The 19,089-nt window shown below is 45.0% G+C and overlaps 1 protein-coding gene across 1 annotated transcript in view; it reads left to right on the top strand.

Moving 5' to 3' along the window:
- SH3TC2 (SH3 domain and tetratricopeptide repeats 2) overlaps positions 1–19,089 on the top strand; it is a 57,293-nt gene that overhangs the window by 17,393 nt on the left and 20,811 nt on the right. The window contains exons 5-12 of the mRNA XM_081035412.1: positions 1,646–1,789; positions 2,851–3,052; positions 3,836–3,909; positions 6,116–6,311; positions 13,762–13,895; positions 16,477–16,518; positions 16,643–18,340; positions 18,448–18,628. Coding sequence (XP_080891538.1) covers positions 1,646–1,789; positions 2,851–3,052; positions 3,836–3,909; positions 6,116–6,311; positions 13,762–13,895; positions 16,477–16,518; positions 16,643–18,340; positions 18,448–18,628 — 2,671 coding nt within the window. The remainder of the gene's footprint in view (positions 1–1,645; positions 1,790–2,850; positions 3,053–3,835; positions 3,910–6,115; positions 6,312–13,761; positions 13,896–16,476; positions 16,519–16,642; positions 18,341–18,447; positions 18,629–19,089) is intronic.

The raw sequence follows: 19,089 nt of genomic DNA, 5'->3' as shown, positions 1-19,089 counted from the left end.
ACATGGAGCTGACAGGGCAAGAGCACCTAGGTCGCAGTTCAGCCAATTTGGATGGCTTGACATTAAGGAATTGGTTTGGCTCAGATAATTAAAAGAAGTAGAGCTCTACCTTGGATAGTTAACTTTGGAAATAGCCCAACCTGCCTGGAACTAAATCTAAAGCAAATATTAACTATTACTCTAAAATGCCGTGTGCAACGCCTTTTTGTATTGATGGAGAGACTTCTTTACAAGACAACCAATCAGTTGGCAAATAGTTATTGGTCATCAACTAAATTCAAAGTACTGAGATGGATGTGAACTTGGTTTAAAAAACAATAAGGCATCAGTCTTGAGTAAGATCAAAGTAGCTGCTTAAAATGCTGAAATTCTGGATGTTTTATCCCATGTTTTTGGGAAAGAGTCAGAGACAGTAATGGGGAGTTATCTGTTACAAGGGCCTCAGGTTGCAGGGTTTTCTAGAAAGCAAAGGAGGGTATTGGGCACAGCACCAGTACCACTGTGGTGGGAAATGGTTCACCTACCTACTCCATGGAGAATAACGTGTGACAGCAAAGGTAAGGTTACTAAGCAAAAGCAGGTAAAGCAAGAGGAAACCACCTGGCTTGCTGTACCTCCTACACCTCCCAGAAAATGTTGGTCTCCATACAGACTTACACAGGAAGCAACCTGGTGCAAGGGCTCACAGCTAGAAGGTATAAGTTCTCCTTCTGTCAGCATGGTGGTTTTCTGTTCTCCACACAACACATCTTCTGCTGTGAACATTAGAAACCCTCACTATTCATTGTGTTCCATGTCCATGCCAGCGTCACATGGGGACATGGTAGAAAAATAGAATGCTGGGCCTCCCCCCACACCTACTGAACCAGCCTCTGTACTGTAACAAGGTCCTCAAGTGATTTGCGTACATTAAAGCACAAGAAGCACAATTAAAGAAGATACACAAGGCCTAATCAGTATAATGGAGAGTCAGAATGGAAAGAGATGGGTTTTTGCCACTTAAGAAGTAGAGGAAGGCTCAAAAGAAGCAAAATTTTAATACAAATACTTTAGACGTATAGGCATGTTTACAATACTATTCATAATTGTGAAAATTTTGTAGTTTGCATAGTTTCTAGTCTGGTTTTAACAAGGAAGAGCTTACTGGGCATGGGTGAGACAGAGGGTTAGCGTGGGGAGGATGAAATAAATCCTGACTCCTTTGTGGGCTATGGAGAACCCCTGTCCCAGCCCCTGCGTTATCAGAGGTACAGGAATTTTAGGCTCACGTCAGGAGAACTTTAAGGGGGAGCCAGGAACTCCCGGAGTCCAATTGTAATCTTGGAGATTCCTCCATGGATGTATTTTAGAAAAAGGTAATTGGGTTTGGTCATCTCATTATGCATTTATGGAGACCCATAATATGTTAAAAATAGTAAATATCACTTAATATGACTGGCATTTCCCAACAGATGCTGAGAAGAGTCAGTTCACTCTGGAAATGTTGTAGCTACCCCTTTCGCGTTGGTCTAATTCCAGTTCAGTGGGGACGAGTTGAGGATGGAGATCTGGGAAGGAACATCAGGAGGGAGTTTGCTCACCTCCTCTGTGCTCAGCTAAGGGCAGCGATCGTGTCGTTCAGGAACTTGTTGGCTTCACTCCTTAGGCTTCGTATCTGCGTGTCTGGAGCTTCTTCTCTTTGACCACCAGTACTGGCTCAACTGCAGATTGGTGGAGGATACAGAGATCCAAGTGTCAGTAGATGACAAGCACCTGGAAACAATGTTCCTGGGACTCCTGACACATGAAGGTGAGCACGGAGGAGGCGTGAGGATGGGGGTCTTACCTGGATATTTATTACCGGGGTCCATGAGATAATTGGATATGAAAAGATACAAAAGCCATTCAAACATCATAATAGTCACAAATGAACCAAGTTGTTATTCCAGTATTCCAAACTTTTCTCTCAGTTTGACATGGGCATCATATAAACAGCTCTGCTGGCCAGTCTCACTGATGGTCCCATGTGAGAATCACTTGGGGAGTTTTCAGAAGTGTCCGTGCCAGGGCTCTCCCCAGGCCAGTTAGACCTCCAGAAGTGGGGGCCCAAGCTTTTTTATTTTCTGAAAGTTGCCCAGGTAATTCCAATGTGCATCCAAGACTGAGAATCACTTTTCTAAACATCTGATATAACTTGATTGCAATATAAAATTGCAAATCTTGCAAAACCCAAAAGATTTCATGAGATTGAAGAAAGGGATAATGGGGGATTGCTGGAAGCACCCACCAATCTATCTGTTTGCAAGGGAGGATCTGATCAGGTCTCCATCTGACCAGTCAATAGCTGATGATGTCAGAGACTCAGCAGAGAGCCCAATTTTCATAGAATCTTTTGCAAAACGGTCCTCTTTATGACTGCATTGCACAAATCATACATGAAGGAAAGAATGTCGCACTGTGCTCCTGTAAAATATAGTCGGAGAAATCACATTCACACAAACCAACGTCATTTATCCTTTGTTGGTCCTAAGATTTAAGTATAAAATTACAATTAGAACTGAAATTCTGTTAAATATATTTTCCTAAGTTGTTTCATTTTTTTTCAAGGTGAAGTCCCAATTAAGCCTTAGTCTCATGAATTACTCAGAACCTTTGGTGTCTATTTTAAGTGACTTCCCTCTTAGTGGCTTTTTTCCTGGTACCAGCTTTCCCGGGATGACAAGCATTTCCTGTAGTGCCTCCCTCTCGTCTGACTGTACTTTACTCCCAGGAAGAAACGTGTCTGGGCTCTGGCGAGCCATATCATCATTTGATAATCCTTTTTCACTTCCTGCTGCTACTCCTTGGAAGGGCTTTTCTTATTCTCTACAGGCCACTTCTTCTGCCGAGCCACGTGCTCCGTGGCTCAGCCAGCGGAGAAGGAAGGCGAGTGTTTGACCCTTTGTGAGAACGAGTTAATCTCAGTGAAGATAGCTGAAGGCGGTTCGGAATGGGAAGGCGTGTCTTTGGTGACTGGTCAGCGGGGCCTGGTGCAGGTGTCAGCCCTGGAGCCCCTGCGGCTCCCTTTCCACCAGTGAGTAGCTACCCGCCTCCTGCAAGAGGGTCCCAGAGCACATTGACATCTGCAGAACAGAATAGGCATGCTTGCCGACACAGGCATCCACGGCGCCAGGGAGGGAAGAAAATCTGGGTAGCTTTTTTCTTTTGTTATTATCATTATTTTTTTATTAGTCAACATTTGCGCCATTTGATGAAATGGGAGACAACTCTAAATTTCGTTGGATATTGTACCTAAGAGGAAATATACGGCCTGGTCTCCAGTGTAGTATTTGTCAGTGTAAGGACTGGGGACCATTTGTATCAGAATCATTGGGGATTTTACTACAAATTTAGATCCCTTGGCCCTTCTCAGACTTTCTTGGAGTTGGATCCAGGAATTTTATATAAGCTCCCCTTAAACATAAGGGAATTTTTTTCACACTAAAATGTGAGAAATCCTGCTGGAAGACACTGTGAACTCAAACATACAGAGTAACAACAAAACTTACGCAGGCTGGGAGCCTGTGTGTGGCTCTGGCAGAGAATTTGACAGTGAGAATGGAAGGGATCCTTTGTGAGTTAACTGACAAACTAATTGCCGAGCCAGAAACATGACAGGCCATCTGAACTCCTCCCCTTTTCACAGTGCCCGACATAAAGTAAATTTTCAGTAAATGCCTGCCATTGTTAGAATAAGAGTATTAAGAATAATACTTATCATCATCACCGTAATTGTTATTTAAATGGACTATTCTGCTCACTGTTCTAATTTTTTGAAATCCATGTTTATTTAGAAACCCCATGTTTCCATTGACAGATGGTTTCTAAAGAATTATCCAGGAAGCTGTGGCCTTTCCCGGAAGAGAGATGGTACAGGCTCCTATCAGATCGGTATGGCTAACTTGAAGAGTCTGTATTGTCAGGGAGATAACATTGCCCTGCCTCCTCATTTTGTCCACAGGTCTGGAGTCAGTTGATCTGAATTCCTGTCTCACCTCTGGGTTTCCTTGCCTATAAAAGGAGAGGTCTTAATCCAGAGCTCTAGATACAAATGCCTAAAGGGGCAGGCAGAACACACAGATGCATGAAGGCCTGGATGGACGATGTTAGAGATGGGTAGGGAACAGGGATTTAAAGATGTACGGGTGAAAAAGAAGCCTGGTGTGGGTGTGCAGGCTGCCTGTTTTCAATCTCTGAAAATGTTTTCATTTCCCTTAGCGTTTTATGAAATTAATCTTGAATTTAGGAAGAGTAAGACTGCCTGGCACATAATGGGTACTCAGTAAATATTTGTTGAATAAATGAATGAAATACACACACACACACTCACATAGACTTGTAAATATATATGTATCCAGTAGATAATAAAATTCCATATTTTCAAGTCATCTAGAATATACATTCCTTTCATCTTCATTCTTAGAGCCTCTCAGCACAAAGTACAATTTTGTAAGTTCTAAGCCCAAGTAAAAATAAATAGAGGGAATTATGGAGCCCAGACATTACATCTAATTAATAGTCGGCAGTAAATAAGATTTTAAGCTATCTTGGGCAATACGGCCTTGTAGATAGGAACATGGGGCTGTGAAATCTGTTCTGGGCTGAGATTCTGACTCCACAACTTAAAACCAGTGTGAGCTCGGCCAATTCATGTGCCTCACTAATGCCAAAACTTCCTCATTAGTAAGTTTTACCATAAAACCAATTTCAAATATTGTCATGAGAACTAAACTAAATGACATCTGTAAATCACTTAGTACAGTTTTCTCACATTGTAAGTATTTAACACATTGTAAATTCTATTAGCCCACAAAGTTGTGGGAATTTCTGATCTTGAAATTCTTGACATGACCAATAGAAAGTTGATAAATAATGTCAGAAAAACAAGAAAGCCAATAATTTTAGCAGAGGATCTAAAGCAAATATGGAAACCAAGACACATTAAACAAATGAATAAACAAATAAACAAATCCTCAACAAAAGGAGGATTTGTAGAAAGAAGGGATACTTCTAATTCTAGACCCTCTCTGTGCCTCTTCCACTTTTTAATCTATAAAAAGGGGATTCTGATAGCTGCTCTCCTGAACTTTTGGGGATCTGGGGGAAATCTGAATAAACAAACATACATATGCTTTGCAAGTTGGACATTACAATGCTCCTAAATATGTCATTACTAGATCCTAGCTAGGCAACTTATCAAGCTGGATAATGACCATAACCGGAAGGGGAGACTTCAAGATCCCTTTGGGTCATCCGCAGTTTTCCGTTCACCAGTGATATGAGGCTAACATTTATTGAGGGTTGACTGGGTACCAGGCATTCTGCACTTTATCTCTTTGACTCTTCCTAACATTTATGAAAGACAAGTGTTATTATCTCCATTTTATAGTTGGGGAGATTGAGGGTCATAGTGGCCAAAGGAGCTGGAAGGAGATGGAGAAATCCTACAATAGTTCTCACTCTGGCCTGTGGATTTGTGCAAACCATGATGAAGTGTTTACATGATAATGGTCAGTCAGACTGAGTAGGACAATATACCGTGTTTCCCTGAAAATAAGACCTAGCCGGACCATCAGTTCTAGACCCGGTATTATATTATATTACATTATATTATGTTATGTTATGTTATGTTGTATTATAATATACTCAGTCTTATATTAAAATAAGACTGCGTCTTATATTAATTTTTGCTCCAAAAGATGCATTAGAGCTGATGGTCCAGCTAGGTCTTATTTTCAGGGAAACATGGGAATGAACTTTCCAGTTTTCCATAAGCTAAATTTATTCAGTTTTAAGGTATATCCAGTATTCTGAGATGATCTTTCCTATATTTGCAAAAACATCTTTTGTTTTATAACATGATAGTGAAAGTGGATGGTAGTTTGTTCTGTTGAATGTCCTAGTTTGGGAAATGAAAAGCCAATGACCCTGTGTCTTCCCTGCCAATTTCTTTTTTGGGAGGAGTAGGGAGATTTTACTGGTCCTTGAAATTCTAAAGTGTGGGTGCCCCTCGTTTTGTATTATATACATTGAAAGCTAGTGGAAGTCTCAGCTCTTTTTGCCTTATTTAATTGACCTGTGTGCTATTTCCCCACAGGCAGAGGAAAATGTAAGGCCTGGAAGGAATATGAGAGGGCAGAAAAGGATGAACTGAATTTCCACCAGGGAGAAAGCATCGAAATCATCGGCTTTGTCATCCCTGGGCTTCCGTGGTTCATTGGCAAGTCTGTGTGCTCAGGAGAAGTGGGCTTTGTCCCCACCAGGAATGTAGATCCTGATTCTTATTCCCCAATGTGAGTATGCTAGAGAGACCCTCTGAGAAGTTCTGGAGCTGGGCTGCCTGCCCCAGTGCTCCCGCCCCATCTGAGCAGGTTTGCAGATGAACTTCAGGGCTCCCTGGTACCATGGAGCCAGAGGAGCACATTCTGACAAGCAAAGCTGACACACGAGTGATAGGCGCAAGGCAATTCAGTTCGTTTCAACAGGTGGTTATGGGGGCCTTCCTCTGTGTGAGGAGAGAAGCACAGCCCAAGACAAAGGCCTGCTGTTGGGCACTGATATGCAGTGTTGGTGTTTGCGTTCTGCCACTCATGCTATCTGATGAAGGGGCTCATCAAGGCAAGAACACATGCGGAGCCTGTAGGTTACAGCTTAGTCAATGGAGAGTCCCTCCCATTAGGTCTGTCTGCTGCAATCTTATTGTGTGAAGTTGGTGTTGGCCCGGAGGGTAGAGTGCATCTTTTACTCTTCCCGCCTTGATTCCAGAAGAGCTAGTTCTGAAGAGCCCAGATGGCCAGCCTGCCCCACCCACCCTGTCGTGGATGGCCAGAGCTCCCCAGCACTGAGCAGTCTCTCTGGGGTGGGCTTTCTGCACAGGGATTGGAAATGGCAGGAAGCGTGGGCCCAGGAAGTACTACGAGAGGGAAAGCAGCGCTGGCTGCTAACACTGGCGCCATAACCCTCCACACCAGGAAAGTGGCCTGTAGAATAGCTAAGGCTCCTAACACTCAGACTGGAAATGCTTATCTTGTGGCAAAGAGCCACTGAGGAGAGTGGACCGAGCGCAGAGCTCTAAGCCCTGCCTTTTGTAGGGGGAGGAGACGATAGGTTCTTTTCCCCACAGAAATGGGACCCAAGTAACTCTCAACAAGGAAGATCACTCACTGAGCTCCGGTAGGGGATGGGGTCCTGTAGGAGTTTATAAGGAAAAGGGTATCAAGAGAACTTTCATGAACAAGGTGACATTAGAGTTTAGCTCTGCACCATGGAAGGCATTTCAACAGGTGTAAATGGGCAGAGGAGGTGACAGGTGGGAAAGTGAGGGGATGTAGAGTAATGACTCATGTTTTTTGAGAAGCAGGTTACCACCAGGAGGGCACTGGTGTGGCAAAGTCTCGATGGAGCCATGATATGGAAGACAGGGAAGGCCTGTGCCAGGGCCTGTCCTTCACCTGCAGAGAATGGGGAGTCACTGAGTGTCTCTGAGCAAGGGTGACATGATGTGGCTGGAACTTCTCTCTTGGAAGCTGACCCTGGCTTTGGGAGAGGTGTGTGTGTGAGGGAGAGAACCTGGAGCAGGAGAGCAGTGAAAAGGCCGAGACCAAGGGCACTTGAGAAGGGGCAGAAGGAATACAGAGGAGAGGGCACGGCGGAGGACCAATCAAGGAGAATTTAAAGATTCTGGGAGTTTTGCAAACGTACCTGTGTTCAACCCCCAGATGTTCTATCGCATTGGGCTGGGTGAGGCCTGGGCAGCGGTGGTTATGAAAGCTCCCCAGACGGGGCCAGTGTTTGGCCAAGGTGAGACCACTGCTCAAAGTGGAAGTGGAGTGAGGACACAGGAGTGAAGGGGCCTTGGGTCTGGAACCCCAGAACCCCAGAATCCTGACCTTAAATCCAATAAGTGCTGCAGCTGAGGTCCTGGAGAAAAAGGGAGAATAAAGAGAACAGAGCCTTGGTGGGGAAGAACCATTTACAGAGAAGAGGAAGAAAGAATGTAGCAAAGGAGACAGGGGAGTCCTCTGAGAGGGAGCGACCAGCACAGGGGAAGAAGGGAGATGCTTAACACTGTCAAAGTCCCCTGGGAGGTCACTGGTCATTGGGAGGCAGCGCAGCTTAGTAATCAAGAGTGAGTTCTAGAGCAAAACTGCCGGAAAGGCATTTGTGGGCCTGTGAGCACATCGTGTGTCTCCATTAGCTTAGTCGCTGTGTGACTTTGGATAATGTATTTGTCTCTCTATGTCTCAATTTTCATCTGTAAAATGTATGCAATATTCATATTTGCCCATAGGATTGTTGTGAGTTTCAAGGAGCTAATACATGGAAGGTACTTACAGTGGTGCCCGGAACCATGTGTGGGTGTGTCTCTGTGTGATCATTATGTATTGGCTCTTATTATTGCTGTTACTGCTGTGGGTGGTAATGTTTGAGAGGCCGTTTTAATTGGATATTAGGCGTCACGTTTCATAAATTATATTTGGACTTTAGCACCTCATACCTTGCCTTAAATGACAATAACTCAGCACCACTAAATTAGTTTATCCTATTTTAGCTGGCTTGGTTGTAGGGAATATGCTCTCACCCTGAAGGCCATCAGCCCCTGTATTGCAGTAGTGGCATGAGACCTCCTATTTCCACAGTGTCACCTAAGGGACCCAATGCACCAGATGGCACACTCAGTAGGAAAGAGGAAAGTGAGCCAGGAGCGAAGAGGAGAGGAGAGAACTGGCTCATTGCATCCCCACAAAGCTCTCTCTAGATTACAGACATCCCTGAAACACAGCCATCAGGAAAACCCCAGCCAGCATGTGGAAGTCCTGGGAGTCATTCCTGTGTGCTAAGCCGCTGTGTGGCCACTGGGTGTCACTCTTAGCCTATGTTTGTTTGGTGTCAGGTTTCTGAAGATGGTCCAGCACTTGCTGAAGCCTCCATCCTCTTCCCACAGGTTCCCTGTCTGGTATACTACTCCTTAAAGTGTGTGTGTGTGTGTGTGTGTGTGTGTGTGTGTGTGTGTGTGTGTGTGTGTGTATTCATTCATTCATTCATTCAACCAAACAGGAAGTATATTGAGAGTGAAATTCCTTAGAAGCCATTTTCTGATTCAGATTTCCTCTGTGCCTCTGACACATAGGAAAGGGATCCTGCTAGTCCACAGAAGCAAATTTGTGGGTTTCCTTTTTTAGAGCACAGATTTCAACATCAGTTAGTTTCACAGCAACAGAATCTGGAAGACCAGCTCTTAAAACTTGAGGCAGGCATTCTTTCTTAGCAGGCATCATATTTCTATTTGGCCAAAGTGACTTCAGGGACCTCAGAGCTTTTGAGAAGGACAGAATTCCACACCCTTCATGTTTAAAAAAAGTTTTATTTTTTAAAATTGATCAGTGTGTGTGCGTGTGCACGTGTGTGTGTGTTTTAAAGGAAAAATATCTTTGGATATAACTGAAGACACTTTTTTCCCTCTTCCTACTCTCATCCTCTGGCCCCGATTCCCACCCCAGAGACAAACTGTATTTGGGAGTAATACATATGTTTCCAGTCTTTATTCTGATACATTTTAAAAATAGATATTGTTCCATACACAAAAAATACTATGGTTCTGTGTATTTAAATGGTTTCACTGCAACTGGCCTTTTTCTTAGTTGACTTTATACATTTAGGATTTATTCACATTGTAGCAGTTTTAGTTCACTTTAATAAAGTATTACTTAAAGGAAATTTATATACTTAAATGCCTAAATTTAAGATTGAAAAATTAATGCACTTAAAACCAGAAAAAAGAACATAGGAGAAAAGCCAGTATTTCATAGTATTAAACATTAAAACAATTTATTTCTCTTACATCCCCTCTTTTGTCCTTCACATTGTTTATCAATGTCTTCTTTGTAATTCCTTTCCTTGTGACATCTAGTTTTGCTGATGAGAAGTTTGCTTCTAATCTCATAGCATTTCTTGGCAGGTAGGCAGTTTTTCCCTCACTGGTTGATTTTTTTTAAGGTTTCCTGTTTGTTATTGGTGTTTTGCAATTTGCTGTTCATCTAGATGTGGTATATTCTATTATATATTTATAGCAAGTTGTCCACTTCTTCATGTGGTATGTCTTCTAGTAGTTATTTCATTGGAGGCCTGTGAGTTGTAAGTACTCTGTATTTAGTCCTTATTGGTCTGAAATGTGCTTAAAATATACTCTTGAATGATAATTTAGCTAGTTGCAGAATAACATCTTCAAAGCGTGGAGGGAAAAATAACTATTAATATAAAATTTCAAATCCATTTTGCCAGGGTTTTGTCTATTAGTCTTTTCAGAGAACCACTTTTTCTTTTGTTGACCACCTTTATTGTTTCTTTCCTATTTCATGAATTTCATATTTACCTTTATTACTTTCTCTGTTTTTATTTCATTAATTTGTGTTCTTATCCTTTATAGTTGACTCTTTCATCTCATAAATTGGACAATTAAGTAATTAAGCTAATTGAACTCAGAAAGAAGGATTAGGAGAAGTAGAAAACATGAAAAGACCTATAATCTTAAAGAAATGAAAATCATGTTTAAAAATTATATTATTTTTATTTATTTTGCTCAGGACTTGGTGTGGTTCTTCATTTTGAAGACTCATGTCTTTCTCCAATTCTGGAAAATTCTCAGTCATTCTCCCTTTGAATATTGCCTCTCTCTCATTGTTTTTAGTCTCTCTTCTGGAATGCCTACTAGAGGTGTGTTGGACTTGTCATTGTTTCCACAATCTTGCTTAATCAGTTCTTTTATATTTTTTAACTTTTGTTCACTCTAGGCTACATTCTGGGTGAATTCCTCGGAACGATCTTTAGTTTCACTAATTTTCCCCTCTGCTGTGACTAAACCCATTGTTTAACTCACTTGATGTAGTTCTGAATTTCCGTGCCTTTATTTTTATTTCTAGAATTTGTATTTTGCTCATTTTCACATACACTTGTTTCCACTCACAATGTTCCCTATTTTTATTATAACTTCCATTTGCTCTGTTTACTTCAGCATTTAAACCATTACTTTTTTATAAATTCATCTTCAGGTTATTATTTTATATAGTTTTTGTCGCGTTAATTTACTTATTTGTTCATCTGCTGACTCTCTTTGTCAGTAGTTCATTTTCTTTCATGGTTAGTAGTTTTGGTTATGTGAATGAATTTTCAATAGTTTAAAAGATGGTCTTTTGCATGAAACCTGGACTGAAGAAAGCATCCCAGCAGAGCAGTTTTTGGCATTTGCTTTCTCTGAAAACTTAGGCACTGAATGGTCCAAGGCCTGGCGTTTTAATGTTCAGTTTTCTGATTGTCGTCTCTACACTGTGCAGTGTAAATTCAGATCCCACACCTTTTAATGGTGTAAGCCTAGGTTTTTAAATTTTTTTCTAGGGACTCAGATAGATACAGTGTGTGTTCTTGGCAGGCAGATTTTTCAATCCCCTCTTTATGAAAGTTGCAGCCCTTCCAGATTTCAGGCTATAGGGAGCTCTCAGCTTCCCTGCTTCACACAAGTGCACAGTCACATCTGTCCCTGGGTGGCATTACAAGGTCAGCTCCAGCTCTGGTGGCATTACAGGTCCCCGCTGAGAAGCCCAAGGGACTCTGGCCCATCTGTTCTCCTTACCAATTTGTCTTTGGTTTCTTCTTTCGTTCCTGGCTCCCAGGAATTTCCCTTTCTTCTTCAAAGTTAAAGTATCTATTCAAATATTTATCTTTGTCATATTTTATCCAGTATTTGTCTGTGCATATGGGTGAGAATAGCCCTGTGGGGGACACTTAAGCCCGCCATATTTCTGGAAGCCCCACCACTCTCCTTTAACCCCATCCTCAGGCTAGGAAAGCCCTTAGATAATTTGTCAAGCTTCTTGGACTCTTGTCTGACGACCTGGGACTCAGGATGTTAGCAGAGCACCTGTGAGGCCGTGGACGAGAGACAGAAGACCTCGGCTTCAGTCTGAGTGTTACCACTTTCTAGCCGTGCCATTCTCAGCTTATCACTGTAACTTTCTGAATCTTCATTTACAAATGTGGATAAAAATACCACATCATAGGGTTGTTATTAAGAGTAAATGAAATAGTGAATTCCAGACTGCTTTGTAAAATTGAAGAGTTCTACAACAATTTGGGATCGTATAATTCCTTTTACCTCAAATGAGTTTAGTTGTAGATTTCAATTACATGCGCTTTTGAGGATGGATGCTTTCATGGAGAATTTGGAGGTCAGGCCAGAGAGCTGAGGGTTCAGTAACTATTGTGGAAAGAACCCTGGGCCAGATGTCAGGGCACAGCTTTAGTGCTATTTCTGCTGCTAACTAGTGCTGCGACCTCGAGCCATTCATATTAGTTGCTCATTTTCACATCACTGGCTTTCAAACTGCATTTATCTGAGCGGTGGGGACAAAGGGTAGGTGGCAGACCATGGCACTCCATCCCCACCCCTCTCTAAACCCTGCTTGAACTAGGGAAGTGCTTCTTATACTGTGCTCTACCACATCCTAACCACCGACTTCATTTTTCTGTGCCTCACTTTCTTCCTCTGTACAAAGGGGATGAGAATAGTACCTGCCTCATAGGGAAATTATGTATATTCAGTGAGATAAAGTGTCTGATTCATAATAAGCCCCCCCCCAAAGTGTCAACTATTATTAACTCTTGGTCTTTCAAGTGATTTTTGTCTAAAAATTGGATTCCGAGGTTAAAAAGAAACAACTTTATTTACAAGTGAAAGAGATCTTAAAAATTGTTCAGATAGATACTGGATTGTATACTTTCTAAGGCACTTCTAGTACTCAAATTCTTTGAGTCTATGACAGATCTCTAGCAAGCAAGTTTGTTTTAACAATTATTTTATTAAACGGTGAATATAAAGATCCTCATTATTATTTTTTTTTTGAAGCTTTCAAATGTATTTTATTTTATTTTTTTTTAATTAATTAATTTATTTATTAGTTTCAGGTGTACAAAACAAGGTAATACTTAGACGTTCATCATTTATATCCCTCATACTGTGAACCCCCGTCCGCCCATCCACTATCCCTCCGACCTCACACTGAACCATCACATTATATATATAAAATTATAGTTGGCATTCATTAATGTTTAGCAAGATCCTCATTATTTATAGTAATTTCTTTTAGTTCCCTACCCTCCTTCTGCCCACTTCCCATCCTTTAGCATTCTGTCTCTCTTGATGCTACATAATGCTGTTGTGGGACCCAATGTCCACAGTTATGAAAGGTTCTTCCTGACCATAGTCAAACTTCCTTCATTGTTCCTCTAAATTGTCACTTGTCCTGTGTGTTTTCTTGCAATAACCTGACAAAGAAACTTCTTTTAATGGTACCTTTCCAAAAAAGACAAGAAAAGCCAATTCCTATCTTTTCCGTTACAAATGGGCACCACATGCTCTTGAAGAACGGGTAGGGGTCAAGTGAATGGGCTTCGTTTTTTTGGGGAGGTGGAGTTTTCTCAGGAGGGCTGTTTTCATCCCCACTTTGACTTACTCGGCAACCGCATAGCTCTGTTCTTCATGGACAGATGAGATGCTAAACGCGCTTCTTCCTAACTGTTCTACGATTAATAAATACATCATAGAACAGTTAGACGAGGAGTCTGAGTTCAGCTGTGGGCACATGGGTCGATGGCTTCTCTATGTCCTTTACTACATCTTTGGTGGAGGGAGAAGGGGTCGTGTCTGGAATGTCGCACTGATCTGTGCCCATGTCTTTTGTCTCGATGCAGGAGCAAGAACTCCGCTTTTTTCAGTGATGAGGAAAGATGCTCTCTGTGGGTCCTGGGAAGTGACAGGAAAGCTGAGAGTGCCAGCTTCCTCCACACACTTGCTCATACGGACATAACGTCTGTCTACCGGCTTAGTGAGTGTTTGTCCCTCAGACCCCTTTGAAAGCCTGGGCTCCTCACAATGAAGAAAATGTCCCTAGCCAGGAATGGAATACCTCTAAAGTCTAATCCCATCCATGAATTGGGGGTTGTGGCCACTATTCAGTTGATGACCTGCATCATATTTGTTGATCAGCACTTTAACTTTAGATTTCAGACACTTCTGGGGTTGTGTGGAGCTTGTTGCCTAGAAACTGTGAGATATATTGAAACCACCTCAACTATAGCGTGGGAGCGCTGCCATGTTGAACCTTCTATTCTAATCCTAGACAAGAAAAATGTCCTGAGTTGTGGCTGTGGTCCCTCCTTCTAGGACTGAAGTTCATCTGGGTACCCAGTGATAAAGGTGGGGGCATAGAATGTTAGAGCTGGAAGGACTCCAAGAGATGATTTCTCCTCCCATTTCACAGATGGGAAAACTTTGTCACAAGTGAATTTGTGCCTGAGCCAGAATAAGAACTGCCCTCCCCCATTTTCTAGTCAGGACAATCCCTACTTTACCACACTGCCACAACATACAATGACAGTGGACTGTTGGGTACATTAACTTGGGGAAGTGAGGGGTCTCAGTTTTTAGTAGTGTCAAGGTAATGGATAGAGTGAATGAGTGATACTACTTTCCCTTACTTTGGGAAGGGCCCATGCTCTGTGTCAGGAAGGACATTCTCCCATTGACAGAGGTTTGAGGAAGGGTTCTTGTTTCTCATATCTCTTCAGTGATGGTGATATTGTGCCCACTCCTGTGTGGCCAGATTAGATGAGGCACATTTCATGGGTACAGCCAGAGATTCTACAGGAGGGACCCTCAGGTCAACTCCCGGGAGCTGAGGTGGGAGCTACAATCTTTCTCCAGCACAAGGAGCATATTCTCAGATATCAGCGCCAGCCCTAGAAGAGCTTTTTTACCAGAAGCAGATCATACTGCCCCACCAGGCTGAGCCAGGAAGCCGAAACTATGGGTGCTGCCTGGTAGGTGGGAGCTGAGGTCTGAAAATCCAGGACTACTTGAGGTGTGTCTTGGGGCAAGAGTGGGCTGCAGACTTGGATGTAACATATCTGCCAACTCTTGATCCAGTGGTTGGAGGATGCAGGAGCAGGTCCCAGGCAGCCTGTTGCTTCTTATCTAAAGACCAGGAGTGCAATTCTTTTGGATGCAGAGCTGTGCCTTACGGTTGTGCCGGCTACCCCTGGCACCAAGGCAACCAGCAGAGGGGGCATCCTATTGGTAAATTCCAGCCCCCCACCCCACCCCCAAGGCCTATGCCCCGGGGAAAGAGGGCCTCTCTGCAATTCTTCCTCCAGAAGGAGCACCATTTTGTAGCTATGCACTGGCCTGGAGAAACACGGCTGCAGGAAGAATGGCTCATTCCTCAGAGTCAGTGAGGGCCAGGCTCATGAAAAGCTCTGCAGAGCCCAGCACGCTAGCATGCCTGTGTTTGACTTCGGGGCCTTCTACCCTTTGTGGGGTGCAGGTCTTAGGCATCTGCAATGGCACTCACAGAAAAAGCCTTCCCCAGAGAATAGAGGTCAGGGGCTTCACGCTGAGGGGCCTGCTGTCCTCCAAGGTCACTGGAGAGCCGGGGTGGGGTGGGGGTGGACGAGGGGGGCGGCTGCTGCTTCAGGTCAGGAAGAGGTAGGATCTTCTCTGGAGGAGCCGCTGCCCTGTGGCGTATAATCTGGTGGAGCTGGGTCTGCTCTAGCCAAGAGGGTTCACTTCTTTGCTGCCAAAGTCGTGGGGTCTTCTTGGTTCTCACCGAGCCTTGTTTCACTCTTGTGACATTAGGTGGCTGCACCGTAAGGCACCCCGGTCTCCGTGTCTCCCCTTTTCTCTCTGACTTTGCCTTTTCAGTCTCCTTCACTGGCTCCCATCTGCCAACTTTCCTCCTGCCGGATCTATTACATTCTCTACCTAGAGCTCCTGCAAGTACTGCAAACTCAAAATGTCTAAAACTGGGCTCAAGACAGTCCTTTCATCCGCCTCGTCCCACTAAGTTACTTCAGGGAGCCAAACTAGGACCCTCAGATGACTTTCTTTTCTTCATTATTCACCTTTGGTCACCTTGTCCTGTCAAAACACTTTGTACACACTATCTCAGTGTCTGTGGAGTGGATGGATGATGAATGGAAGGAGGAAGGAAGACAGAAGGGCCTGGTACACACAGGAATGGGAGGCAATGCACTGCACTTGGAGTTCTGTTTATGGCTCTGTTGTAAAACTGCTGAGAGATTGGGGCCTTCAGATTCCATCATTCACCCCCCCACCCCGCCATGCCTCCTCTTGGCATAGAGCTTATGTTTCTAGCTTTTCTTCTCTGATTCTGGGTCTATTTCAGTTCCCATCTGTAAAGTGAGTGGGTTAAGTAAGATAATCTTCAGGTTCCTGCAACTCTAAACTGATGGTAACGGAGAATTCTGCCCCATTCCTTAGAGATGGATGATGGTCTGAAACTTAAACACAAAGTCTCCTAAGGGGTCCCTGGCCTGGGGCACACCTGCAGGCATAGGAATGGTGGCCCATGATGATCTAACACAGGTCTGTCCTTCATCTTTACTCAGGTGGGTTTGAATCCATCCAGAATCTTCCTAACGATCTGAGCGGTGAGTAGCGATCATGCGGCACCTGACCTTCCGTCCTTCAGGACAGCACCCTGTCCTCTTGCCAAGAGCTGGCCACCAGAGTTCCAGGTGCTCAGGGTTGCTCAACTCTGCCTGTCCCTTACAGAGTCGCAGCCCGAAGGCTTCAGAGAGGCTCGGCCTGGTGGAGCCTGGGAGGAGCCGCAGGCCAGGGGCTCCAGGCACTCCAGCAGCTCCGAGGACTCCCACCTGGAGGAGGAGCTCCTCTCCGCTGCCTCAGACAGTTATCACCTGCCGGAGCCCGATGACCTCGATGACCCAGAACTGCTCATGGATGTCAACACTGGTCAGGAGGAGGAGGAGGCTGAGAATTTCGCCCCCATATTGGCTTTTCTGGATCACGAGGGTTACGCCGAGCACTTCAAAAGCCTCTACGATTTCTCCTTCTCTTTCCTCACGTCTTCCTTTTATAACTTCTCTGAGGAGGACGAGCTCGTCGCTTACCTGGAGGCCTCAAGGAAATGGGCCAAGCGGAGCCACATGACCTGGGCCCACGCCCGGCTCTGCTTCCTCCTGGGCCGGCTGAGTGTCAGGAAGGTCAAGCTCTCTCAGGCCAGGGTGTACTTTGAGGAGGCCGTCCGCATTCTCAGTGGGGCATTTGAGGACCTGTCCTTGGTGGCTGCACTGTACATCAATTTGGCTGCCATCTACCTGAGGCAGAGGCTGAGGCACAAAGGCTCGGCCCTGCTGGAGAAGGCAGGAGCCCTGTTGGCCTGCCTGCCTGACCGGGAGTTGAGTGCCAAGTACGAGTTCGACGTGGTGGCCTACGTGTTGCGCCAGGGCATTGCAACGGGCAGCTGTCCCCTGGAGGCCAGGGCCTGCTTCCTGGCCATTCGATTGCTCCTGAGCCTCGGCCGGTACGAGGAGGTCCTGCCCTTTGCGGAACGTTTGCAGCTTCTGTCTGGACACCCTCCTGCCGTAGACGCTGTGGCCACCATCCTGAGTTTTCTGTATGATAAGAAATATCTTCCACACCTTGCAGTGGCCTCTGTTCGGCAGCGTGGTCCCCAGATTGCCCAAGGGACGTCCCTTCCGATTTGGCAGGTCCACCTTGTCCTCCAGAATGCCACCAAGCTCCTTGGTGTTCCCTCCCCAAGCTGGAATGAAGTTTCCACCATGGCCTGCCCAGCACTCAGGCAGGCTCTGGCTGCCTGTGAGGAGCAGGCAGATCGGCACACGCAGAGGGCCCTGTGTCTCATCCTGTCCAAAGTGTACCTCCAACACAGGTCTCCTGATGGGGCCATCCACTACCTGAGCCAAGCCCTGGTGCTCGCAAGGCTGCTGAGTGAGCAGGAAGCCTTGGAGTCCTCCCTCTGCCTGGCCTGGGCCTACCTCTTAGCCAGCCAGGCCAAGAAGGCTTTGGAAATCCTCAACCCACTCTTACACTCCCTGAGGGACACGGAGAATGTTACCCAAAAGGGGGTGGTGCATAACCTTCTGGGACTTGCACTTCAAGGTGAAGGCCGGGTGCACAGGGCAGCCAAGAACTATCTCCGGGCCTTGAACAGAGCCCAGGAGACGGGCGATGTGCGTAACCAGGCGGTGACTTTGGCCAATCTGGGCCACCTGACCCTTACGTCCTGGGCTCAGCAGCCGACCAGGGACTACCTCCTGCAGGCCGTCCGACTCTACTGCGAACTCCAGGCCGGTGTAGAGACAGACATGGAACTAGTACAGGTGCTTCTCTGGTTGGCCCAAGTCCTGGTGTCTGGACGCCAGCTGGCCGGTGGCCGTCTTTGCTATGAAGTGGCATTGTTGTATGGCTTAAGGCATCAACACCTAAAGAGTAAGTATGTCCCCTGCTGCTGCGAAGCTTTAGAGAGAAGTATTAGAGCACATTTTGCTCTTGTCCTGTCTCAGATCATCTCATTCATGTCCCTGCTTTATGTTCAGGTCAGCTGCAGGTCACCAAATCCCTCTGCCATTTCTACAGCTCTGTGTCCCCAAACCCCGAGGCATGCATCACCTACCATGAGCACTGGTTGACCCTGGCTCAGCAACTCAGGGACCGGGAGATGGAGGGGCGTCTGCTGGAGTCCCTCGGGCAGCTCTATCGGAACCTAAACACAGCCAGGTGAGTCTGGGCTTAGGGACAGTCCTAGAAACATCTTTTCTTCCTTAAGGAGAAACAATATTCTTTGCCTCAGGAAGTCAAGTCCAAATGCCCCTGCTATGTTTATGGCATTATGAAAAAGAGCATGGGTTTCGCAGCCACCTCGCAGTGCAAACCCAGTGTCATCCATCACCTATTAGCTGTGTGGCTCAGGACAAGTTATTGAATTACTGCATGCCTTCGCTTCCTTATCCGCCAAAGCAGGAGCGTAATGATGGTATTGTGAGGAATAAATGAGTTAATGCACGTGGAACATTTGGAACAGTGCCTGGTGTATAGAAAGGGTTTAGTAATGTTGGCTATGTTACAATGACTTGTGTGTTCCCTAACAACCCACCACGTGACCATGGCCAAAGGTGCATAATTCAAGCTGTTGCAGTTACACCGAGAGGACAATTGGTATTAGAGGAAGGAAGGACACT

This window comes from Rhinolophus hipposideros, assembly GCF_964194185.1.
Source record: "Rhinolophus hipposideros genome assembly, chromosome: 23".
Taxonomy (NCBI): domain Eukaryota; kingdom Metazoa; phylum Chordata; class Mammalia; order Chiroptera; family Rhinolophidae; genus Rhinolophus; species Rhinolophus hipposideros.
The sequence above is the reverse complement of the archived record's forward strand: the minus strand, read 5'-3'. Positions and strand labels throughout refer to the sequence as shown.